The following is a 26,574-nucleotide window of genomic DNA, read 5'->3' as shown; positions in this document are numbered from 1 at the left end:
TTCAGCACTACATAAAAATAAAATAAAGGTATTAAAAATAAATGTTCTTAATTTTTAAAAAAGCAAAAAACAAACAAACAAACAAAAAAGGGCACTGGGCAATGCAATTCCAATGCTGATCAATTACATAGAGGTCACATGCTACAAGTTGAGCCCACTGGCCCCCTCTACACTGCCCTGTCTTCAGAAACCAGCTATAAGCTCCAAGTTTTCCAGTCTACTTGCCCTTCTCACCAATGGCTGCAATTTCAGGGCTACCCTGATCCTATTGTATAATTCTCCATTACATCTAACTAAGCTTAGGAAAGCATAAATAAAAAGAAATGTGTCAAATAAAAAGAAACAGGTGTCAAATATAAATGGTTACTTTTCACCTTTCATGCTCACACACAAGATGGCTGACACAGTACCTATAACAACTGCCAGAGGACCATGAGGATGATCAAGTAACTGCTCAGCAGGATTCCATCAGCACATCTAGTTTCCCTTTATATGTGACATACAAAACTAGAATGCCAATCCACCTGCCCAGAAACAGGGGGGTGAGAAATGAAATCAAAGGAACTGTTTTATAAAACATGATACACCTCTCATCCCTGTTTACTGAGAGGTGGGAGGGAAAGGGAGTGAGAAGGGAAATTGCATGGAAATGGAAGGCGATCCTCAGGGTTATACAAAATGTCATATAAGAGGTAAGGAGGGGTAAGTCAAGAGAATACAAATGGAAGACATGATTTACAGTAAAAGGGGTAGAGAGAGAAAAGGGGAGGGGAGGGGAGGGGAGGGGAGGGGGGATAGTAGACAATAGGACAGACAGCAGAATACATCAGACACTAGAAAGGCAATATGTCAATCAATGGAAGGGTAACTGATGTGATACAGCAATTTGTATACGGGGTAAAAGCGGGAGTTCATAATCCACTTGAATCAAACCGTGTAATATGATGTATTAAGAACTATGTAATGTTATGAACGACCAATAAAAAAAAAAAAAATAAAAATAAAACATGATACAAAGAAGTAAAGGGAGTTAATATTTCCCAAAATAAGGTAAGTCTGACTGTGGAATATAATTTTCATCAGTAAAAGATACACTGTCAACTAAAGAGTATGACTTTCTTTCCTCTCCCTCCCCCACTTTCTAGGCTTATATTATTGTTCTTCTTCAATGCCTGCTGAATCCATTTAAATCCCTTTCAGACCCTAAGCTAGCAAATAAAATGTCAGCCTGCTGGAAACTGCCCATCCTGACTCAGAAATGTGCAACTGGTAAACCAACAAACTATATGTTTGTTAAATTACTAATAAGAGAATTTGTACATCTGTGGATTAACCCAACCTATACACACTGAAACTGAATCAAGAGGAAAAGAACTAACGGAAATGCAAACATGTTCATGGTGAGCACTAATAAAACTCAAAAGGATAAGTCCTGTGGCCTTATAACTATGATTTTGTAACTCACTGCAGAACAATGAAAGATAGCACTGAACAACACGAAGTCATAATGACCGTGACCCATCCCTACAGATATTTTAGCAGAAGGCAGTGCACCACTTGGCAAGATTGCCCTATTAAAGATTCAAGCCCAGACCTTTAAGAAGTGAAAGCGGGGGTGGGGTTTGCAGAATTAAGCTCAGAGGTGGAGTGCTTGTGTTTTTCATCAGTTTTGTGCTACCAGGTCTCATGTCTACAAATAATTATAGGGAAATGATCTCTGAAAAACTGACCCTGAAATCTAGAAAGTTCCTAAAAGTAGCTCCTAACATTTCTTGTTTTGAAATCCCTTTCCCACTCAGAATCTACTTTTTCAGAACCATGATATTATTCCTTGCCCACACCCTTTGGGAGCGGACTTCATGCGCCAATGCCGCTTCCCACTGGTTCCACACTCCGGAACAACACATATATTGTGGAGTCTGTTACTCAAGACATTCTGCTACCAGGGTTCAAGAATGGCAACGAAGGGCATTATTTTCCAACTTTCGTCGTGCAGGGCAGGAGCTCTGCTCTCCCGCGTAGAGTGAAAACCACAAGTGCACGTGGATCGAAGAATTGGAGACCATGGATTCTGGTCGGCAATTATGGCCCGGCTCCCCTGTGCCAGGTCTCAGCGCCACACCCCGAGTGGTGCTGTTGATGTGACCATGGACACAGCCTCCCCTCTCCAGCCTCAGTTTGACATTTGCATAATGAGGACAGCAACCTCACCTAATGGCTTCACGGTGGTAAGGACTAAACAAGGGAACACAAGGGAAGCGCGGTGACAGCGTCAAAGTTCGGCAGGCTGGCGACTCTTATCACTGTCTCAGGTGACCCCGCTCCTACTCAGTGCGGACAGCACTCGCAGGAACTTCTTGAAGAACGGAGTGAAGACCAAGTAATCGCTGTAAAAGTCCCAGCGCTGGCCGAAGGGCACCGCATCGAGCCTCTCCTCACGCCACGCCACGCCACTCTGAGGCATTAGCACTCCACAGGAAAACCAGCTCGCAACTCCGCGCAGGCGCACTGCCGCCATGCAACTCCTCCCCCCACCACACCCCCCCCCCCGCCCCCTACGCCTGTGCAGGCCCCATGACCAGGTGGATAGTGTTCTTTAAAAAAGAAATTAAAGCCGGCTCTGAGACACATTCCTGTGATCTCACCGGCTTGGTAGGTTGAGAAAGAAGGATCCTGGGTTCAAAGCCAAGCCTTAGTACAGCGAGACGCTAAGCAACACAAAATAGGCCTGTGGATGTGTCAACAGTCCCTGAGTTCAATTCCCCAATACAAAAAGAAAAAAAGAAATCGAAATCTTTCAAAATGAACCATCCAGATCAAAGCATAGCTATTTAGAAGGCAAAGCACCCTCATGCCTTTTTTTTTTTCATGAGGAAAATGTTTCGGATATAGAAGAGTTTCCTGAAACCTAACGACTCACCAGGTCTCTTTAAAAGGGATAAAATCCTATGATATTCTATTTTTCCAAAAGTAAGACTTTTGGAAAAATGAAGATCTTTGATATTTCTGCTTTTCTTTTAGGTTAACTTCACTATTTGCAAGTTACAAGAAGCAGTCTAAAAGATTTGTTACTTCATCATTATATTCAAGGGGAAAAGCATCTTGAATCTTTCATTTTTTGAAATTAATTCATACTTTCCTCTATTTTTCCATTTAGTACTTCATTTTCTTTGATTAGAGTCAATCCTAATTTGGAAAAAATGATTATCTTTGCATTTAGCTTTTGCCATTCTTGCCTACTGAATTTGGATAGTTGATAATTGGTGTGAATATACTATGTATACAACCAGAGATATGAAAAATTGTGCTCTATATGTTGTAGGAATTGTAATGCATTCTGCTGTCATATATAAATTTAAAAATTACATTTAAAAAAAAAGAATTCTGTAATGTCCTGAGATCTTCAGTTCTCAGATCCTGAAGTTAACTTTGTTTCAGACAATTTCCTTATGAGAGACCCATTCATGTCACAGAAACCTTATTAGGAGAATAAATAGGTTTTATCTTTTCATTCTATTCTGGCAGCAGAGTCAAACGTGGCATTGGGTTGACTAAGACACCCTTTAAGTGCTGGAGGTGAAAGTAGGACAGAGACTTGGAGTGCTATTTTAGTATGTTATAGCTTGAATATGAGGTGTCTCCCAGAAGCTCTTGAGTTAAAGTAACAATGTTCACAGATGAAAAGATTAGATTGTGAGAGCTGTAATTTAATCAGTGGTTCAATTAACTTGATGGGTAATAATTTAAAAGGACTACTGTCCTATGTGTTAAGTATAGGCAGATGAGGCATGACTGGAGAAAATTGGGGGGCAGGGAGCGGTGACCTGCCTTTGGGTTTTATGTTTTGTTCCTGGCACCTTGCCCACTCTGCCTCCTGTGTGCAGTGAAGTAACACCACACCTTACCACCACTGATGTTCTGCATCACCTGGAGTAAAGAGTAATACAGTTGGGAGATCATGGACTAAGTAAGATCCCCTTAAATCATAAGCCCAAAATAAAATTTCCACCTCTAAGTTGTGTTTGTCAGACATTTTGGTTAGATGAAAAGTTAATAGGATTATTAAAAAAACTATCCTTGCTTTATCATTTAATGAGTGCTATGTTGCACCTAGCTTTTAAATTGCAGTTATAAAAGCAGCCATTACTTCAAACCTGAAAAACACCCAAAGAACCTATACCAAGATTGTACACTGTGCCTGGGCACAGTAGGACACACAGGTAATCTCAGTGAGTTAGGAGGCCAAGTCGAAGGATCTCAAGTTTGAGGTGGCCAGCCTCCGCAACTCAGTGAGGCCCTATGCAACTTAGACCCTTTTTAAAGAATTCAAAAATTTTTTAAAAAGGGAATGGAGATAGAGCTCAGTGGTAAAGCAGTGGTTTGAGTCCCGATACTGGAAATAGAAAAAAAAAAAAAGAGTCTATACTATAACCCAGATTTTCCCCAGATGGGGGAAACCCATCCCAGAGTTCAGGTTCCCTGGAAATTCCATGACTGACTGACCCCTAAAGAGAAGAAAGAGCAAAATCTTCTTGAAGCCCCAATCCATTCACCATTTAACCTGAGGGAGGGGCCATTTGGGAAGGCACCAAGAGTCAACTACTCCTCATCTATTCCTCTCTGACAAGTATTTTGAGCAGAATTGACCAGTGTCATTAACTGGACAGGAAAGGCTCTTCTAGTACCAGTTGTCAGCCAGCTTTGGTGGGGTGCTACCTCTAAAGAATAGGAGAGGAAAGAAGGTCTTGGAAGTGATTTATATGTACCAAGCTTGGTTTTGTGAGCTTGACCAACAGGGGCTTTTTGTTGTTAAATTTGTTCTTTTTAGATATACATGACAGTAGAGCTGACATTATATATACATGGAGTATAACTTATTGGATCCTATTCTTGTGGTTGTACATAATGGAAAGTTACACTGATGGTGTATTCATATATGAACATAGGAAGGTTATCGCCGATTCATTCTACTCTTTCCTTTTCCCATCCCCCCTTCCTTCATTCCCCTTTGTCTAATCCATTGAATTTCTATTCTTCCCTCCCCCATTCCAAAACAGGGGCTCTTTTCAGCCTCATAGAAAGCCTGTGGCAGTAATTTTCCACGTAACAGGAGAACAAGACTCATGAGATTCCATGCCCAGAGAGCTGCAAGTGCATTAACACAAATCTGATCCCAAAGCTCATGCTTTTCTTATTTACAGTTCCCACAAAGCACTATGATTTCTATCAAAATTATTTCTCTACCTACGCTCTCGGAAGAATGTAAGGCAGCAGGAAACCTGATTCAAACACTCTGACTGACCTGGACAGGAATGGATCGGTGTCCATGAGTTTTAATAGTTATCACTTCACACACACATAGGCCAAGAGTATAATTCAGTGGTAAAGTACTTGCTTAGAGTGGACCAAAGCTCTGGGTTCCATCCCCAATACTATAAAAAGAAACAAAGAAAATACACACATACACACATAAAACACCTCAATGAAAAATACTAATTACCTGATAATCTTTATTCAAGAAGTGAAAGAAAACAGTGCTTCATAAGGCGTGTCAGACAAGGAAAGGCCTTTGTTTCCAACACATGAGGACTTGGCCCAGTCCCGCACTCCAGCTCAAGCACCCTCCTTAATAAAATGTCATCCTGATTCACCATAAAATGGGGTGACATCTTAGCCAATTTGATATTTACTTAGGAATAAGGATCTCAGGAGGCTTTGACATGTTGAGGTTCCAGATCTTGTCCTGTGCTTGGTGCTTGTTCTGTGCATCCCAACTTATCTGATTTGCATGCGCAAAGACAGGAATTGGCCCCACCCACCCCACCCCACCCAAGTCTGGGCAGCAAGCAGTCTGCTTGACCTACTGCCACTCGATGTCCCACCTTTCCTCCTTACTCTCAGAATTGTCCCAAGGAGGATGAAAACAGAACACAGCCACTAAACCAAGATTAGGATGCTGGGAAGACAGGTAGACTGCTACACAAAGCAAAAAACATGAAGCAAGAAGGGAAAATAAAATGAGGGTTAAACTATGCAATTATACTGCCAATTTAGAAAGACATTATAACCCACACTAAATGAACATACAACTCATCCAGCTCCCTTCCTCCACAAGACATTTTAATGCAGGAAGCAAAATACTACATCCTCCTTGTGGTAAGCACTGTTAGTATTCAACACTTTCATACTGATGGGGCATCATATAAAAGCAAAGTCATATACTTTTGCATAAATCAATAAAAAGTCAATATAATGGCAAAATCAGAAAAATTCTAGTTTCTCCACAGAATATAGAAAGATTTAAGATTATTAAGTGAAATGTTTGCTGCCAAATTAAAAACAAATCATCCCAATACAGGATGTTCAAAAGCCTAATTCATAAAAAAGACAAATTTATTCTGTATTTAATAAAATGTTTATTTGGGATAACATAAGTCATGCAAGAGCTCAGTTAAAAAAAAATATAAGGAATGGTAATTGGTATTGTCAATTAAAAAAAATTGTAAATCACTTTACCACCCAAGAGTGATAGGAAAAACCATTTGAATCTGAGCAAGGACATGGTTGTGGCAATCTTTTGGGAACTGCTGAGAGATAACAAATTGTTCTGTTCCTCAGAGGAATAGAGCCTCATATCTAAAGTAATCATTACAGTCCCTCCCATCACACACTCGGAGGGCAAGCAGTCCAGAGCCCCTGCCCATTAATTCTTCGGCTCTCTTGGGATAGTCCCAAACTGAGACTAACAGTCTTAGGGGAGGAGGGCAGGCACCTTTGGCGACTCTTAGTTGACACCCCATCTACATTCAGAACTTTAAAATTTGGTTCTGAAAGACTTGCAAGTCACCATCACTAACCTTAAATGTAGTGTTGTGATGTCCACGGAAGGATTTCCACGGCTGGCAGAAATAAATTTGGACAGATATACAAGATTCAACATAGTGTCTCAGATTTCAAACAAAAATAACTCATCTTTTTGGCAAAAAATAAATATAGTGGAATGCAAGTTTGATAGATGTTAGAATAGATAATCTACCAACTGCCAAGGAGTACAATTTCATTGCAGACACAATCAACAATTTCCAAGAATTTTTAAAAATAAAAAAGTTTGCACTTATTCCTCACAAAAAATCATCACTTTTGGAACTATCCCAATTAAACTACACACTGAATTTATTAATACAGCATTAAGTTTCTTTGTGTAAAAAAATCTTTGTACATAGTAATAAAAAAAGATAAGGCAAGATGCATTAAACAGAAACCTTCTGGTTCTTTTCCTCTGCTTTCTTACAGAGCCACTGATGACTGTCTGCAACAAAAGAGTTAAGTTTCTGATTTTCCGCATCAAGCATCTCATGCCTTTGCTGTGGTTAAGAATTCTGTCCACGCACCCTGAAGGACAGAGGCTGTTGATGGTCTTTGGCACTTATGCTGGCAAACTGAGCTTCTTTCCCTTGAGTACTAGAATTGTAAAGAGAGGAAGAGAAAATGTTACTGATATTGACAACCTCAGTTCCTTTTTCTCACGCTTAGAAAGCTGTCGTACACAAGATTCTACCCAGTAAATACAAGGATATAAGCAATTACATTAAAAAATATAAATTCAACTAAAAGTACCACCAAATTTACATCTACTCTTTGTTATGATTTCCCCCCCAACATCAACATATATTAAATATGACTTATGAAAGGGGTCTTGAAATATTGGATATTAAAGTTGGCTGTAGTGGCACATGCTTTTGGGAGGCTGAGGCAGGAAGATGCCAAGTTTGAGGCATTTTAGCAAGAACCTCAGCAACTTAGTAAGACTCTATCTCAAAATAAAAAGTAAAAAGGGCTAGGAATGTAGCTCAGTGGTAGAGTGCCCATAGGTTCAATCCTCACTACTCTCCTACACACACACACACACACACACACACACAATATGTTCCTTTATGGAGCAAGTCTACCATGAGGAATGTTACTATACAGCAGGGATACTTAGGTTGGAATCTATGGTTATAGCTTTAGGTACTCCTGAATTCCCCACAACAATACACATGAATTTGTGTGCATATGTATATATACTTTTTATGAGCAAGGACCATAGTTTTCATCAGATATTTGTAAAGTTCACATATCCTGTATTCATGCAAACAGGAAACTATAAATGTACATATAAGGAGGTTGATTTAAGCACAGAATTTTAATAGCAAGTTAAAAAAATAAATTATAGTATATACAACACATAAAGAAAGTCTATATGGATAATTTCTATTTATTTTTCCCAAGTCACATTATTATGAAAAAATGTGACTTGGGAAAAAAGCAGATCACAGAATAGTAAATATAGTTTAAATGAAGTGTCTGCATACACTCAAGAAATATCTGGGGCTGGGGATGTGGCTCAAGCAGTAGCACGCTCGCCTGGCATGTGTGCGGCCCGGGTTCGGTCCTCAGCACCACATACAAACAAAGATGTTGTGTCTGCCGAAAACTAAAAAATAAATATTAAAAAAAAAAAAAAAAAATTCTCTCTCTCTCTCTTTAAAAAAAAGAAAGAAATATCTGGAATTATGATTACTGAAACGTTAATCAAAGATCTCAATTTTTCAATTCTGAAAATATTTCAATGAAATTGACACAGGCACATTAAAATAAACCGGAATAACAATATGGAACTTATATATTAATGTCACATATTAACAGTGATTATCTCTGAGGGGTAGGATCTTGATGACCGTCTTTTGAAATTAATTCTGATTTGAATCTTTCATAATGAAAATGTGCCATTTCAGGGAAAAAAAAAACAATACAAAACTGTAGCCAAAGGAAAAAAGGTCCTATATATCAGACCCAAAGCCCTGATCTTAAATTTTACTTGACAACCATGAAAATGAATTTTCCTGAAGCCAGTTCTGTTCTGAGAGTCATAGTGTCAGATGAGCAGAGTTGGACAAGAGAAATGGTAAGCAAGCTCCCAATAGAGGATGTGCCTACAGGAACCATGAAGGCCAGACCCAACCTACCTTTTGTGATGTACAAGTAGAAGAAGTCGCAGTATAGAATGGTCTGGACTACACCAGCCACTACAGCAATAAGGTCAAAGAAGCCCTCGAAATAGAAGCGCCAGATCCAATTGACAAGATACAAAGCACGGTAGAGGCCCAGGAAGAACAGGTAGTGGGTAGTGATGGTCTCAGCCTCCCCAGTCTTGCTGATCATAAAGAGCTGTGGAAGGATGGCCACTGATTCAAGGTAGATGGAGAAGGTCCATAAAATCTAGAAGAGAAAGGGCAAACTTCAGTCAGGATTTAGTGCCCACCACGTGTTCAGGGGAAATACTCTTGCTTTACTATAGAGCAGCTTAAAGAGTAAGAAGTCTGGGTATGGGCATCTCGGCCTCAAATAGCAGCATGGTGACTACATATATCACAGATAGTTAAGCAACATTTTAGAGGCAGGGCACTGCCCAAGACAAGCTGGGTAACTTGGACACCTTTACCTCTGAATTTTCACTACCTTGTCTAACACCTTATTTTTCTCTGTATAACATTCTATGAATCTACATGTAAGATGTTCCTCCTGGACAAGCATGTTTTACTCCTAACTAGAGTCACCAATCAGCCCTGATTTCTGCCAGGGTTAATAATACCAATAGTTCACTGGGCACAGTGGCTCACACCTGTAATCTCAGTAATTCAGGAGGCTGAAGCAAGAAGATCACAAGTTCAAGGTCAGCCTCAGCAACTCCATGAGACCCTGTCCCAAATAAATAGTAAAATCATGGGGCTGGGATTGTGGCTCAGCAGTAGAGCGCTCGCCTAGCACAGGTGGGACCCGGGTTTGATCCTCAACACCACATAAAAATAAAGGCATTGTGTTGTGTCCATCTACACCTAAAAAATAAATATTAAAAAAAAAAAAGTAATGAAGCTGAGTGGTAAAGTGCCCCCCCTGGGTTCCATCCCCAAATGAAAGAAAAAAAAAAAAATACTGATAACTGTGTTTCTTCTACCTCATCACTGCTGTTTTTCCTTACCAATTGATCTTTTCCAAACTCCTATATTTTTCACTTATAGGTGACCTGACATAAATTTTCGACTTATAATTTATTATTTTATGATTGTGTGAAAGCAATACACACTTAGTAGAATGATACTGTGAATTTTGATCTTTTCCTAGACTACTGATATGTACTATGACACTCTACTTTATTGTTGGGCAGCAGCAGCAACCTCACCAGTAAACCACACCATCCCAAGGGGACACAATCAACATTCTAAAATGTACCATATGTTGCTAAGCTGATTCCTGGTAGGTTAGATGTTATTAAATACTTTTTCAACTTACAAGGGGTTTATCAGGACACAACCCCAACATAAGTCAAGGACTTATATTTTTATTAGTCTTCAGGCTTTCAGGAGTAGTTAAATCAAAGGGTTCAGAAACTGGAAGTGTAATTATGAAAACTCTGTCCGATGTGGTACTTTACTCATGTTGACAAAAGAAGGACTTATAAGTAGTCTAGGCACTCCCAGCACTTATCAGACAACCAAGAGCACTGCAGTAACCTAATAAACACCAAGGTGCTAATCAGCAGCTCTTCACTGGGAAAGAGGCACTTAGGAACAATTCACTCCACTGTGGTGTAAAGAGCACCATAAATCACTGTCCCCAAGGGTAAGAAGTTTAGGAGTGCTGCTTAGGAGATGCATAGACACAAAATCAATGTGCAACATCCATATATGGAAAGGAAACAAAACTTAGTCAGAGTAGGGAGAAGACCATGTTATCTTCAAACACAAGGACAGGCAGGGCTCTGTGTTTGGAACCACAGAAGTTTAGATAATAAAACAGTTTTGAGTTCTTTCTCAAGGACAGTCAGGGGATAAGCTGTCAACAGATACCCAAATACTTGCATGCTTTAATTCCTGTCTATAATATATTTACACCAAATAGTTCATGTTGCACCAGAAGTTTACCTGAAAAACAAAAACAAAACTCCACATTATCTGCATATAGGTTTATTTCCTTAGAGAACCAGACATGACTACTAAATAACAACTTAACTAACCTCTAAAGGAGAGAAATCGTGATTGACCAGAAATGAGAGTCCTCCCACAGGGACCACCAGAAACTCCACTCGGAAGGTATCATGATTTCCATCATAGGTTGCCTTAAATTTCATGTAGATCAGGTACACCGTGGCATAAGAGCAGGCAATATAGATAAGCTAAAACCAAAAGAAAAATACCAGGTTGTCAATACATTGCAATTGTTTCAACTCCCTCAGCTTTCTACATCACCAGTTGCTTGGTTTGTTTCTGTTTTTAATTTAAACATAGTAAAATTCATTTTGGGGAGATGTATACTTCTGAGTGATATAAACAGGAAATTTTATCCATTAAACCCAAAATTCCATCATCCTGTCTTTGTACAAAGTCAAGCCTCTCCAGGCTTCACCTTTAATCATCCCTGTCTCACTTTGCCTTTTCTGGAATGCCTCATAAATGAAGTCAGATAGCATTTTTTTTTTTGCATGTGGCTTCTTTCAGTTAGCACAATGCATCTGAAAGCCAACAAACTAGTTGCTTCCCATCCTCCACTGTCTAGGGATTGAACTCAGGGGTGTTCTACCATTGAGCCACACCCCCAGCTATTTATTTTGAGACAGGATCTAACAAAGTTGCTCAAGCTGGCTTTGAATCTGCCATTCTCCTGCCTCAGCCTCCTGAGTAGCTGGGATTATAGGAATGGCCACTGTGTCCAGTTATGCTGCATATATTAATAATCCATTTTATTGATGAGTACTGGCCCATTGTGAGGGCACATCATAAGTTGTCTATTCACTCACCAGTTAGAGGACAGCTAGATGGTTTCCAGTGTTGAAGGGTGGTGGACAACGCTGCTATCAACATGTTACGGGCTTTTATGAAAACATAACTTTTCGTTTCTCTTGGTTTTATATCTAGGAGTGGGTTTGTTGGGTCAAATGTTAACTGTAAGTTTCACTTTTTAAGAAACTGCCAAAATCTCATCTTACTATTACAGCAGATTAAAGAAAAAAAAACAAAAAAAAAAAAACAAGTTCAATGCAGTTCAAAACCCATGAACTTCCTTCTAGCATAACATTATTCCTTGGCTAGCATTTTTGTAAAGAAAAAATGCAATGCAATTCAAGTTAAACTCTGCCATGATGATTTACTTAAATTATGTTACTTTTAACACTGAACATTTAGAAAATTGTTATGAAATGGTTTGGTAACTAACAAAAGCAAAACCTAAAGTTAACGATAATTTGGAAAACACTGCTGCCTCTAAGGGAATGATTTTGTGTACATGGCAGTATAACTGCTCAAGGACTTACAATTAAGTTATGTGTTCTTTCATCTTTAAAAGGTCAAATATCATCTAGTCACCTGACCAAGGAAAAGTCTGATATGCTGAAATTACATCAATTTTCAAATTGCAGAAATTTAGGCTCAAGAATCAACAGCAGATTTAGTGCATAGAGACAACTGGGATAGGGACCACCCTGCTTGGTACTACTTCTCCTTAGGAAATATGACTTGACAAACAATTAGGAAAACATTTGGGCAAACTACTTAACAGGAAAATGAGAGCAATCATCAAGCCTTCATATGCCTAAAAAAAAATGTAAACAACCCACAAAGACATTAAAGAGTCCCTGGTATATTATGCAGTTATATTTGAAAATAAACAGTCAACATTATTCAAACTGTCAGTCATAATCATACACATGCATAAACAAAGTACATATACATGTGCATTTACACTGTGCCCTCTCCTGCACATATGCAGAAGAGGCTCCTGGCAGCCAGGGGCCCCAGCAGGCCAGGTGGAGCCAGGGAGGTTTGGTCCATCCAGGCCTTAGCAGCCACTGGGAAACAACAGCTGCTCGTCTCCTCTCACTAATGCTTAAAGTTCAAGTAAAACATGAGGATGTACAACTTGGGTCTAACTCCACCAGCTTTCAGGACACAATGCTTAGGAATTACAATCAAGCAAACCAGAAGGATTCCTCTGAAAGGTGGTACTCCTAAAGAGGAGGTGGAGGATTCTGGCTCACATACCTTTAATGCCTGCAGTTTCAGTTTGCCCAGGCACTACGCAGGGACTTAGCCATTTTTAAGACAGTTGATTGTTTCCTGATTACTAGGTTTCCATTGCTTAGTAAAGAATGGAATGATTACAGGTGACTCAAATTTGCTTTATTTTCCCCTTCCTTCTTTTTTTTGAGGTACTGGTGGATTGATACTGTATCCTGCCACTGTGTTAAACTAACTAGTTCTAGTAGTTTTTTTATAGGTTCTGTAGGATTTCTTTACAGGTGATCACATCATTTGCAGATAAAAAGTTTTACTACTTCTTTTCCAATTTGTATGTATGTTCTATTATTTTATTGCAACAATTAGAACCTCCACTATTTTGTCTAGAAGTGATAAGATGGAACATCTTTGTCTTTATTATCTTTGCTACATACATCCCAAGACATTTTTACATTTTATTTTGATTCAGGGTCTTGCTAAGTTGCTCAGGCTGGCCTCAAACTTGCAATCCTCCTGCCTCAACCTCCAAGAGCTAGACTTAGGCCACGGCACCAAGTCAAATTTGGTTTTTAGTAAAGAACACAAATTCAAATATTGCTTTGTTTATTTTAGTAGTGCTTAAAATACACATTTGAACACAATGTGCCGGGGAGACACTTACTGAAATTCCACACCAACAGGCTTCAACTTAAATATTACTTCCTTAGGTGTAGCTATAACCAAATAACTAGAACAATGTCCAGCATCCAGGTGCTCGGATTTTGTAGAATGAATGAATGAAAGAAATCAGACACCTATTACACTTCCTGAAATCCTCTCTACTTTTCCTTCATTGCATCCATCACAAATTGCAGTCATTTCTTTAGTGCTGGGATGATTTGCCTCTTCTCCCCCACCAGACTATAAGACTTGCTTATTTTTCAAATCAAATGCTCAGTGCCTAACTCTGTAGGTATTTATAGCACAAGCTCAATGACTGTGGAAAAGAACTGAGGCAGTGCTTCCTCAAGTGTGGACTATGACCACAGTGTATATAAATGTTAGGGGTATGCAGCATTTTGTATTTTAATAGTTACTCATTTGCTTTAACATGAATTAAAAGAAATATAAAAGGACACCAAAGGTGTCGTGGATATGAATGCTTAGGACAAGTTAAAAGGTTTAAAACATATTATTAAGTAAATTGTGGTGCAGACATTATTTAAGCATGACAAAATAAACAATGAGAGCACAAACACAGCAGTTTAGGAAAAACTAAGTGGAAAAAAGAAAAAAAGTGCAAGATTATACGCAGCAGCAAAACAAGACTCTACAACCAGAAGTTCCAGCTTTAATTCCTCATTATGTACTGACTTGCTAAGTTTCTCTGGGAAGTCTATAATTTCCCAGTGCTTGAAAATATAATAGTCATCCCTCTTTCTTACAGGGTTACCAAGAGCTTTAGAAGCTCTATCATATTTAAGGAACTTAAATTTAAAAATCTCTAAGTAAAAGTACTTTAAATGATTGTTTTGAAACAGAAATGTATGCTTAATGATAACTATTTCAAGTTATACACACAAGGTGGTCTAAAAGTTTTTAAGAACGCAACAGCATATTTAGATAGTATTCTTGGAGATTTTTAATTAAAAAAACACAAGCTCCCAGATATTCAGGAGGCTGAGGCAAGAAGACCACAAGTTCAAGGCCAGTCTAAGCAACTCTGACCTTGTTTCAAAATAAAAAATAAAAAGAACCAGGGAAGCAGGGTGTGGTGGCATATGCCTATAATCTCAGCAGTTTAGGAGGCTGAGGCAGGAAGATCACAAGTTTGAGGCCAGCCTCAGCAACTTAGTGAGTCCTGTCTTAAAACAAAAAATAAAAGAACTAGGGATGAATAACTCCCCAAGCTCAATCCCTAGTACCCCAAAACTAAACCAAAAAAAAAAAAAAGAAAAAAATTGACATAAATTGACAGCTTCCATAGATCTGTATATTACAGATAAAATACATGCTACCAGATGCGATACCATACCTTCATAGATGTATTATATAATGAAATAAATGAAGTAAAAAGATCCAGGTAACGAGTTGTAAAGACCAGTGCAAACAGAAGCTGGCTTTTCCCAGAAATACCTAAAGAAACAAAAGTAAAGTATTAGAAAAGCTCTGGAGAGCTTTACAACTCCTGAGATCACACTGTGCAAGAAGTGCAGATAGGGAAAGTGAACACTTGGGGGTCAAAGGCTGAGCTTTGGGGATGAGTAAACAAAAGCAGTTTCAATTTTCTTTCCTTTGACAACTCTTTAAACACACTCCTTCCCCTCCCCATCTTTATTGTTATTTATTTATTTATTTTCATGTGGTGCTGAGACTCAAACTCAGTGCCTCACATATGCTAGGCAAGCGCTCTACCACTAAGCTACAACCCCCCCACCCCCGCCGAACACACTCCCTTTTGGAAGGCTCTATCAACTTTGTCTTACTATGACAAGTAACTTAGGAAAACTTTCTTTCCACTTAAAAAGTATATATCCATGGTGATAAATCTCTTGAGTACAGAGTTAGAATTTATTCTGATTAAGGAGATGAGGATTCAACTGAGGAATACTGTTTTAGGTAAGAATCTGAACAATAACCCTGCATCCCCTGGAAAAAATGGCATGACCTCCCAAGGTGACTACGTTGCTGAAAACAGCATTTACTTGGATAGTACTGATTTTCAGAAACTCCATCATTTAAGATCCATCACACAACCAATCTGATATTTGTTTAAACATGTTCCTGGATGCTATGATAACACAAGAGTAGGTACCTACAACTACAGGCAGTCTTCAGATGTATCTAACTTTGGCATAACTTGAAACTGTTTTCATTTTTACCACCAACCCATCTCCAAAGTAGTACATCCACACTCAGCTGAGCGAGAATAGTTCACATGGCTTTTCTGACATCTACATTTGACCAAATGTTTATGTGACAAATGGTGTGAACTATGGAGACTGAGCAAATCCTTTAAGGAAACTGAAAGCTGATTAGATACCAGAATCAACCCACCCTCATCTATAATGCAAAACTTCATATCATTACACATTTCAAATGTCACTGCATTTAAGTCATTAGCAACACTCCTCTGAAACATGAAAATTATATTGTTTTTCAATGAATTTTATAAGCATTTGCAGCTTGCTAAAATTAAGAGCCTGGATTAAGAATGTTACTTTTTAAATGTAAGTAACTGCAGTTCTAGCCTATACACAAAGCAATCAAAATTTAGAAAAAGATGACTCTGTCTTTCCAAATTGATCAACAGAAACCCATTTTGAGGGTCAAAGGAGATGCAGGCCATAAGGTGCTTTGTTTAGCCTTTCCTCAGTAATAGAGACCCCTTTTTTTTTTTTTTCTATCAGAGATCAATGTTGTTGGTACTAAAAACTGGAAAGAGAATACAAGATGTGGAAAGAAAAGGGAGCAGACAGCTCACATTTGGTATCAGTTGAAGGCATTTGCGATGTGGCTCATTCTAATATTTTAAATTAAAACTTACAGGATAGAGATGGGTACATTTTGATGTCCAGGGTTTATTCTGCTTTGGAAGCCAAGCAGACTTAAGTCTTCTTTTCAGCATTCCAAACTAAAAACTTAGAACCATCATATAGCTCTGATCCTTCCCCTTTGTAACCCAACTCACCTATCACCTCCCCTGGGAGGTCATCTCTGAGATGCCCTTCTTCAATGGTTGGCATTCATTCAGCAGGCATACAATGGGAACTCCTTCATATCAACTGCTGGGCTACCTGCTATTAGAGAGCTATAAAGATACATTGTGATGACCTGGTTCCTGCCTCTCCTCTCCCCCCAAACTCCCACCTGACACAGAAATCTCTAAAGGTTGGGGTCGTACCATTTTATATTTCCTGTGCTGGGCACTGGGCCTGACCCACAGCAGGGTCCAGAAAATATTTCCATGTCATGTGGGAAATTCTCATGTGGTATTTTGGGATAATACTTCTGAAGAATTTCCAAGTCCCACTGTGTCTCTATGACTATAAACAGATAATGTGCTATATAAGTTCTGCCCTAATTTACTACCAGCTAGAAGGTGGGAAAGACCCCAGGGTGAGCATGGAACTGAGGAGACAGGTCCTGTTCCATGCAAGAACCAGCATGCTGGGAACTGAATAGTTCTACACAGTTCTCCCTAGCCTGAATCTTTTTTGTTTTTTCTTTCAGATACTCACAAAACTTTTATTTTATTCATTTACATGCGGTGCTGAGAATTGAACCCAGTGCCTCATGTATGCTAGGCAAGCGCTCTACCACTGAGCCACAACTGCAGCCCCCTAGTCTGAATCTTGATTAACAAGTAGCAGCTTTACCCTTTAAAATTGCAAAACTGTCCTGAATTCCCAGAAAGGCAGATATACCAGGTGAAGACAGAAGGGAATGGGGCAGAAATCACCTGGTCATGTGAAATAACTGCTAAGTCAGAATGGCTACCTCCCTGTTTTATTTTTATTTTTTATTTTTTTTTGGGGGGTGGTACTGAGATGGAACCCAGGGCCTCATGCCTTCAAGACAAGCATTCTAACATTGACCTCTACCCCCCAGCCAATACCTCCTTGCTAAGACTGTATCATGTAACATGTACTTATAGAATATTCAACTGTAAAGGTTTCAGAAACTGGCGTCCTAATACAAAATGCACCAAGTTACACATTCAGGAGAATAACTTACCAAATGGAAAAAATTCATTAAATTTAACATCATTCTGGTCTTTTTCCACAGGATCAAGTGAAGTTTACAAAAGCCTACAACTATATACCTCATTGTATGTTATTATACTGCAAGTGAAAAGCGTCTTTCCTTACATTTCTGTTGGTTGAATAGATTCCTCAACCAAAAAAAAAAAAAAAAAGTCCAGGAATTGTTCTCCTGGTAATAGCAGGGATACAACAAAGCAATGCAAGTCAGACCACAGGACGGTCCTCAGGACAGCACTGCAACTGTGCTCCTATCCACTCTCAAAGGATCTGGATGTTCCCTGGAATTCTTGGCTTAGTGGTTAAGGACAACCTCTTAACAAGGCTTTTTTCCCTTATTACAGAATGTGACTTAGGAAAAATGAGGCTTTGGATCTAGAGCATCTAGGTTCAAACTCAGCCACTTGTGGTACAGGCTCCATTATATATCACCCTGACCTTACCCTCTGTATCTGTCAAATACCCTCTGTATCTGTCAAATGGGGAAAAATTATACTAACTTTGAGAATCAAAAGAGAAGTTAAAGTTTTATAATATAATATACCTGCCATTGCAAATGCTTGAGAAATGACAGCTCATTACATTCTGTTGTATCATTTTTTTTCTTATTTTCAAAAAAATCCATGTAAATTATTTTATTGAAAATTTCAAGTGGGATAAAATATATGGAATAAAAAGTGAAAAGTCTCTTGAACAACCCTGACATCTCCATTTTAAGTGTAACTTTTCAAGCTTTTTTCCTATGTGTTTGCATGTTTACTGTTAAAATGGGGCCAATTTTGAGCCTCCCAACTTGCCTTTTGAACTGAGTATCTCAGATTCATCTTTTCCTATTAATAGGTTTAGCTCTGGCTTGTTCTTTATAAATGACTGCATAGTATTCCTCAATGTGACTATACCACAATTTGTGCAACCACTCCATTATTGTTTATAATTTTTCTTGTTATAAATCCTGCACAAACATCTTTGTATCTGTAGCAATATTTTGTACTTATTTATATACAACAAACATTTTGTACCCGAATGCCAATTATTCACACACATTATAATTTCTGTAGTTCAGATTCCCTAGAATTGTTGGAGTAAAAGACATGAACATTTCAAATTTGGTAAATATTGTAAAATATCTCCTAGAAAGAACATGCCAATTTACATATCCATTAACACCAGATGGGAAGGACCTTTTCTTCATACCTTTCGTACATTAGACCTTTTAAACCTCTCTTAACCTTTTTCTGCCCAGCAGGCATATAAATAGTATTTGCTGTCATTTTAATATCTAATCTCCAAACTTCTAGTGACTGGGCATTCTTTTATGCTTAACTGGTCTTCTACTATTCTGTAAACTGCCAACTTTGTTCATTTTTCTATCAAGTTGTTTTTACCCGTAGGAGTACTTTAATATGGATAGTAATCTTCTGTCATTTACATATACTACAGATTATTTCTCAGTTGTCTTTAACATTCTGAATTAATAAACTGATCTGGAGGGATGTGTTATCTTGCTTCTTCATCTGTCTGGCTGGTCCTATCCAGGACCCTGATAAGAATATACATTCAAATCATCTGTATCCATCAGCAAAGTTTTATTCTTTTCTCCAGAGGTCTTGTACACTCCTTTGTGGAAAAGTCAAGGGAGGCATCTCTGGGACCTTTCTTGCTGCTGCAGTACCATAGGATTTACTGCCCGTACAACCACATCTTTTCATACATGTTTTACTATCTTAACTGAACTGCAACTTGACTTCTTCCTTTTTTTTTTGGGGGGGGGGGAGTGGTAGTGTTGGGGATATAATCCAGGGCATCACACATACTAGGGAAGTATAGTACCACTGCAGCTTTCATAAGAGCAAAATCTTTGATTGCTGCCAGCTGCAGCTCTGAACTGTGTCTCAGAGCCTTGCACACAGTAGGTAGTCGATAAATGCTTGAGAGTAATGATTACTCAAGAGACTGGAACTCAAATGGACAGAGGTGACAGCTCCAAGAGGGAGCTGAGAATGCAAACGTTTCTTGAAGTATTCAACACCAACAATAAAAGATGAAGTATTTTCCATTGATATCCAATTATATAAAATGTGGAAACATCATTCTGGCCTGTCATATTTGATAGGGTGAAAAGTTTGCAACCTTCTAACAACTACTAGGAAAGAAGGAAGGAGACTGGGGAGTAAGGCTGGGTCTCAGAAAGACTCCACTGTCATTTATGTTCAGTAGATGCAGCACTGTTAACTATTAATAATATATAAGAAAACTTAGAAAGTCCTTCATCTAAAAACCACAGCTTGCTCTGAGGTTATTCAGGTCAGGGTTTAGGACACACACACATAAAAGTGACAACTTGAGTATACTATGGATCAAGTTGCAATGGTAGTTCAGGAATAGGAGACATGCTTCATTTGGGCATTCCTCTGTAGTGACAATGGCAGATGCAGACACAAGAGAATGCAGATTCAAAGATTAACTCACTGCCCCCAGTTTAATATAGGTCCTTAAAGGCAACCATTCTGGAATTAGAAATGCCATAAAAAACAAATCTCCAGCTTCCTCATAAATCTGCCTCACCCCTTTCTTTAGGGGAAAAAAAGCCCTAAGTTCCTAAAGGTATAGGCATGTTCAAAACAGGTGCTGAAATCCTAAAATGAGCCTCAATACCAGTATTTTCAAAGTGAGAAACACAATCTGGATGTACGTGTCTCCTATTCCAGTTATTTGAGAAACTCTTATCAAGTTCTTACCTCCTCCAAATGTCTCTACACAACTTTTATAATTCATAATGGGAAAACAAAGCAGTGAATTAAATTTAGCATTTAATTCAGATTAAATTATCTTAGTGATTTTTGACTTTTAAAAGACCAAGAAAACTCATATCAGAATGAAAATCATCCTAAGTCTGCAAATAAGAATAGCTTAATAATACCTGAGTAATACTTGGGAACCACATACAAACTAATATATTTTTCTTTCTTTCTTAGCATTTTAGCTGAAGTACTTTATATTTCTGTTAATGCTCTAAATCTCCCAAATGTAAACAGTGAATATTAAAAAATGACCAACACAGCAAATCTTTTCACTTTCTCTTTGTTACTCAAGGTTCCTTTAAGAATTCTATTTCTGGAGTTGTACTAAATTCAATCAAACATCTTAGTTTGGATACAAATTTAGGAGACAGCACACTCCAACACTTAACTATCTGCCAGAAGAGAGGATTCTGAGAAACATGAGAAAGAAGATGAAGAGACACATACAAAGACATTGAAGAAAACTAAAGATTAAAAATGACATCTCAGTGTAATAACAACAACAAAAGAATTTACACTATTGACATCTAATATTTAAACTAGAATTGTTTACCCCGAAGCAGACATTTATTCAAAACTCTTAATTGTGAATTACTGATTGTGTTGCATTCCTGGCTCTATCACTACTTTGCTCACTTCCCCAAGATTCAGTTCCTCTGTTCTCAGAATGGGAATAATGGCACCTACCTCATAAGATTAAAAACCACCTGGGATAAGCTGTCTAAAAGCACTTAGCTGACTACTTAGTACATAGCTAGTGCTTAAACGTTAGCTATCATAATCACTGCAATAAATCTGCTACCATTGGAAATCATGCAATTGAGCCTCTCAGCACTATGTAAAAATTGAGAGATCACCTCTATGTCAGACATGGTTTCAGTACATGGACTTTGTGACATCCATTCTGATTGCTCAAAGGTCTTTTTTGGTTTTGCTTACTTCCTGGATCTCAGCTATGTTCCAGGGAGACAGGTGAGGGCTGCAGAAAACAGAGTCAAAAACATGGTGCTACTTTAAATGTGGAGATTTTTATAAATAAACCAGGTAAAGGGAATCTCTGCCACCTGCTTCCTTTAGGACACCCATCTTTAACTGCCTCTGAAAAAAATTAAGTTCATGAGTTAATCAAAAGCTATTTCATGTGGCCGAACATCAAAAATAATGCATTTTGAGGCCATAGCATCAAAAATAATGCATTTAAAGAAATTATGTAAAAATTCGTGATTCTTAAGCTTTTAGGATTAATTAAGTGTAAGAAAGGTTTGTTCACTACCTCCCAGCAATGCTTGTATGAAATGTGTACTCCTGGGGAGGGACTGAGCCAACTCACTGGTGACGTGGAGCCAGGAACTGCATGACACCACATGAAACCTCAGCGGTACCCAATGCCACGGTTTTAGGAGAACCACTTATTAGATGGAGGCATTCGGAGTTTGACAAACTAGCTTGCTTCTCAAAGCAGCAAGAATGGCACCAAGAATTTCACTAAGAAGACCCACCTCCCACCGCCCCTCCCTTGGCAGGCATTATCCTGCCAGGACTTGGGTGAAGCCCACACAATTCTAAGCCCAGGCTTGGCTCAATACCCTACAGATTTAATAAGAATCTCAGTCTTTAAACGGGCAGGGTGGAAAGCGAAATGACCTCTCGCACCAACTCCCTGGCCGCCCCACCTCCTCGGGTGGCCTGGCTGCCACGTCAGGCGGAGCCGCCGCGGTCCTGCCCATCCTCCTCCCTCCAGTCCCATTGATTCGCGGGCCTCCCACTCGGGACCCTGCCTGAAGAAGCGCCCTAGGAAAGCCCAAGGCGGGAGACACATTTGCTGGACCTCCACTCCCATTACAAACTTTTCGGGCAGAACAAGGGCCGTAAGCAATTCGGCCAGCGCCCCTCCGCCCCAACCACTCAAGTTCGCGAGCGGACCCTGCGCGCTGCGGGGCCCGGCGCTGCAACACCCCGGCTCGGCCCAGGCACCAAACAGAGAGACCGAAGGTTCACGCCAGGCCCGAGCGCCAGGCGAGCCAGCCAGGGGGGTGTGTCGGCCCAGCGCAGTCCGGACAAGTAGCTGGGCAGCGGAAGCCGGCGGGTCCTCCCGGTGACCCGGCCCCGCGTCCCAGCCTTTCGGGGCCTTGCCCGGCCGCTCACCGGCGCAGGAGCGCGTCTTCCAGATCTTCAGCAGCAGGATGACGATGGCCGCCAGGTGGGACAGGTCCCCAGTCAGCCGGAAGATATTCATGGTGGCAGCGGTCGGCACGGCGCGGCAGCCCCGGGGCTCGGCAGCTCAAGCGGCAGAGGCGGCCCCTGAGAGGAAGCGGCGAAGATGGCGAGAGCGGGCGCGACGTGGCCAGGGACGTGGCCGAACTGCCGTCGCGCGCGCAGGGCAGCCTGGGAGCGCCGGCCGCCGCCGGCTCCGCCCTGGCCCCGCCCCTTAAAGGGGAAGCCCCGGAGCATCAGGCCCTGCCTGGCAGCTCAAGGGGCGGGCGGCCAAGGACCCCAAGTGCTCGCCCACTTCCTTTTCCCGGGCTTCCGGCCTCCCCTCGGATGCCAGCGATTTCCTTTAATTTTTGAAATGGCACACCCTTGGGAGGATTGTCTTTTTTCCCTCCCCCCTACCACTAGTTATAAGATCTCTAACAAGCTTATTGTATGAAAAAGAGGGAAATAATTCGGTATTGCATCTCTCAAGGTCGGCATTAGGGGTGTCGTGGAGGATACAGCTCATATAGGAGACCAAAGATTTTACCACTCCTGGGGGTGTCTTTAAGAAAGAGAATCCGAGGGGAGCACGGTGGCGGACTCCTGAAATCCCAGCAATTCTGGAGGCTGAGGTAGGAGGGTCGAAAGTTCAAGGCCAGCCTCAGTAAATTAATGAGACCCTGTCTCAGAATTAAAAAATGAAAAGGTTTGGGGATGTAGCTCAGTGGTAAAGTACCCCTGGGTTCAATCCCCAGTCCCTAGTTTAAAAAAAAAAAAGAGAGAGAGAATTCAAATACTCAGCCATAGAGCACTTTTCAACCTGGGTTCTAGTCCCAGAACTGGGGGAAGGAGGGTAGAAGAAAGGGAATGCAAAATTAGGTAGAGAAGTGAACATTCTCTAGGATGAGAAAAGAGATCCAAGAAATTACAAACAGAACCGAGCTGGCAGACAGGCTCTGCTACATAATTTACAGGACTGGTTCAAAATGAAAACACAGAATTCATAAAAGAGTAAAAGAAAAATGCTCTTAAAAGTTTAAAGTATAAAGCCTTTTCTTCTGCAGTCTCTCAATTTGTAGTGTTTCTTGTTTGCTATTTAAGAAGAAATTTTAATTATGATTTCATTTTTCTTGATTTTAGGCAAGTCAGCTTTGAATGCAAATATTAGAGCATTTTTAACTAGATGAGGGGTCACTGAAAAGATACAATTTCTATTTCTTGGCTTGTTTGTGGAGGGTGCCTGGGGTTAGCCAGAGGGATGATACAGCTGGCCCCAGGAAGGCTAAAAATAAAAAGAGGGGGCCCACCAGGCACTGAGAAGTCCAAGGGGACACACCTTCAGGTAAAAGGTGCCAAACGGGCTAGTGTAAACAATAATGTGGACCAAGGGAGCTTGGAGTGAGTTTGACACTCATGTGAGTCAGGGGAGCTTTGAGGGAGTTTGATGTCTTGAGCCATGTGTTGTCATCTGTTTCCTTGCACCACTCTATCTCTAGGCAAAGGGCAATCTTCAATGTATTATCACCCCCCTACCAGGTACCTGAATTGGGTGGGGAGAGATCTGACCCTGCTGAGTTGTCCAAATGCACCCTGGCACAAACCATGATGGATAACAACTATTGTGCCTTGCCCAGAGAAGCTACAGGGCACAGACTCTCACCTGACCCAACCTTCCCTGCACTGTGCACTTAGGTCCCTGCAGAGCAAAGGGTGGCAGATAAGAGCAGAGACCGGAGCCTGCACATCATGGAGCAAATGATCGATAACCCATCCTGGGAAGATAAAAGGTCAGCAAGAGGTAAAACCCACATGTGCCCATGGTCCAGGTCTATTTTGTGCTCCATTGTCTCATGGAGCTTTACTGCAAAACATAAAATAAAAGATAAAATTATTAAAAATTTCAAGATAGTAACTGCAGAACACTAAACCTTGAGTATGGGCCCTTATGAGCACTGAGAAATGGCATTGGCTTCTTGCCCATGAAACCAGTCTTGCTCATAGATTCTACCACAAAGAATACAAAAATCCAGAAAATGACACAATACTAATTAACCACTTTACGGATTTAAAAAAATTTTTTAGTTGTAGATGGACACAATACCTTTATTTTATTGATTTATTTTTTTGTGGTCCTGAAGATTAAACCTCTTGCCTCCCTAAATTTTTGTCACTATACATTCTGCTTACCTTTACACATGACTGAGTTTGCATATTTTCTATAAAGAGAATAGAAAAATGTTCTTCCTCTAGTGTTTTAGACAGCTTTATATCACTGTGACCAAAATACTCAACAAGAACAACTTAGAGGAGGAAAAGTTCATTGGGGCTCACAGTCTCAGAGGTCTCAGACCATAGATGGCCAACTCCATTGCTCTGAGCCCACAGTAAAGCAGAGGAAATCTGCTTACTTCAAGACAGCCAGGAAACAGAGAGAAAGAAGGTGGAAGAGGGGAAGGGGCTTCCGGGTTGAAGCACCCCTTTGGGGTATGCCCCCAGTGATCCAACTTCTCAAGCCACATCCTACCTGCCTACAGTTACATCATTCAGTTAGTCCATTCAAACTAGGATGGACTGGTTAGGTGACAGTTCTCACAATCCAATTGTTTTACCTCCAAACATACCTCTATTAACACAGGAACTTTGAGAGGACACCTCATTTCCAAACCATAATATCTAGAATAGCTGATTTTAAAATATTTTTGATTGCTTGAAATATTTCATGGAAATTTTTAGGACCAGTGTCACATTTGGAAACCCCCTCAGTCATGCTTCTTTCATATAAAAGTTGCAAGATTTCAGGGCATTTCTAGTTGTCTTGCCCAGGGACTAATGTGTGATACTTTCTGAATTGGTGACACAAGTTAACCATCTTGTTTGTGTTCCTTATAGTTCGTAGTTTTGAAGTTTATTCACAGATTACTTGATACTTCCCTTAAAAAGGGGAACTTCATTCCCATTACCTTAAATGTGGGCTGGACTTAGCAACTGACTTCTTACACATAGAATGTGGTAGGGATTGGAGATGTCACTCAGTGATAGAGCATGTACTTAGTATGCATAAGGCCCTCAGTTCAATACCGAACACCAAAAAGAAGAAGAAGAATTTTGTAGAGATGATGGCTTGTCTCTAGAGGCTAGGTCATAAAAGGTACTTTGACTTCCTCCTTCCTCTTCTCTCCCTCTCATCACTCATGCTCGGGGAAGTCAGCTCTCCGGTCACAAAAACATTGAAGCAGCCTTATGGAGAGATCCATGTGGTTAGAAGTGGTCTTCTCATGGAAAGCCATCAAGTGACCTTCTGCTAACAGCCACAGGAGTGAACTATCTTGGAAGCAGTACTCCAGCTCCAGTCAAGCCTTTGGATGAATGCAACCTTGGTTGATGTCTTCATTAATTGTTGGGAAAACATCATTTGAAATAAGATCTTCTGAGGCTGGGCTGGTAGCTCAGTGGTAAAGTGCTTGCCTAGCATGTTTGAGGCACTGGGTTCAATCCTCAGCAACACATAAAAATAAATAAATAAAGTTATTGTGTCCATCTACAAATTAAAAAAAAAAAAAAACAACTCTTCCATTTCCAGGTTTTGGGGAAAAAACAAACAAATGAAATCTACCAAATCAGTAAAAACCTCTGCTCAAAATGCACAAAAGAGCCAGGTATGGTTGTTCACACCTGTAATCCCAGCACCTCGAGAGGCAGAGACAAAAGGATTGCAAGTTCTAAGCCAGCCTCAACAACTTAGCAAGGCCCTAAGCAACTTAACAAGACCCTGTCTAAAATTTT

General features: G+C 40.1%; 1 protein-coding gene and 1 long non-coding RNA gene across 2 annotated transcripts; one reads left to right on the top strand and one right to left on the bottom strand.

Moving 5' to 3' along the window:
- Window positions 1-7,277: 7,277 nt before the first annotated feature.
- Kdelr2 (KDEL endoplasmic reticulum protein retention receptor 2) lies at window positions 7,278-22,942 on the bottom strand. The gene is made up of 5 exons (XM_026407192.2): window positions 22,741-22,942; window positions 15,067-15,167; window positions 11,057-11,215; window positions 9,009-9,261; window positions 7,278-7,461 (listed from the first exon to the last, which is right to left on the bottom strand). Exons 1-5 carry the CDS (start codon window positions 22,829-22,831, stop codon window positions 7,427-7,429), a joined length of 639 nt encoding a protein of 212 aa, XP_026262977.1. The 5' UTR covers window positions 22,832-22,942; the 3' UTR covers window positions 7,278-7,426.
- A 101-nt stretch (window positions 22,943-23,043) lies between these two features.
- On the top strand, window positions 23,044-26,217 carry LOC113195618 (uncharacterized). The gene is made up of 3 exons (XR_003302428.1): window positions 23,044-23,423; window positions 24,484-24,589; window positions 26,000-26,217. It is a non-coding gene; the product is annotated as an uncharacterized LOC113195618 (long non-coding RNA).
- The last annotated feature ends 357 nt before the right edge of the window (window positions 26,218-26,574 follow it).

The sequence above is a fragment of the Urocitellus parryii genome, chromosome 9 (genome assembly GCF_045843805.1).
Source record: "Urocitellus parryii isolate mUroPar1 chromosome 9, mUroPar1.hap1, whole genome shotgun sequence".
In the NCBI taxonomy this organism is placed as follows: domain Eukaryota; kingdom Metazoa; phylum Chordata; class Mammalia; order Rodentia; family Sciuridae; genus Urocitellus; species Urocitellus parryii.
Note: the sequence above shows the minus strand (reverse complement) of the source record. Positions and strands in the feature narration are given on the sequence as shown.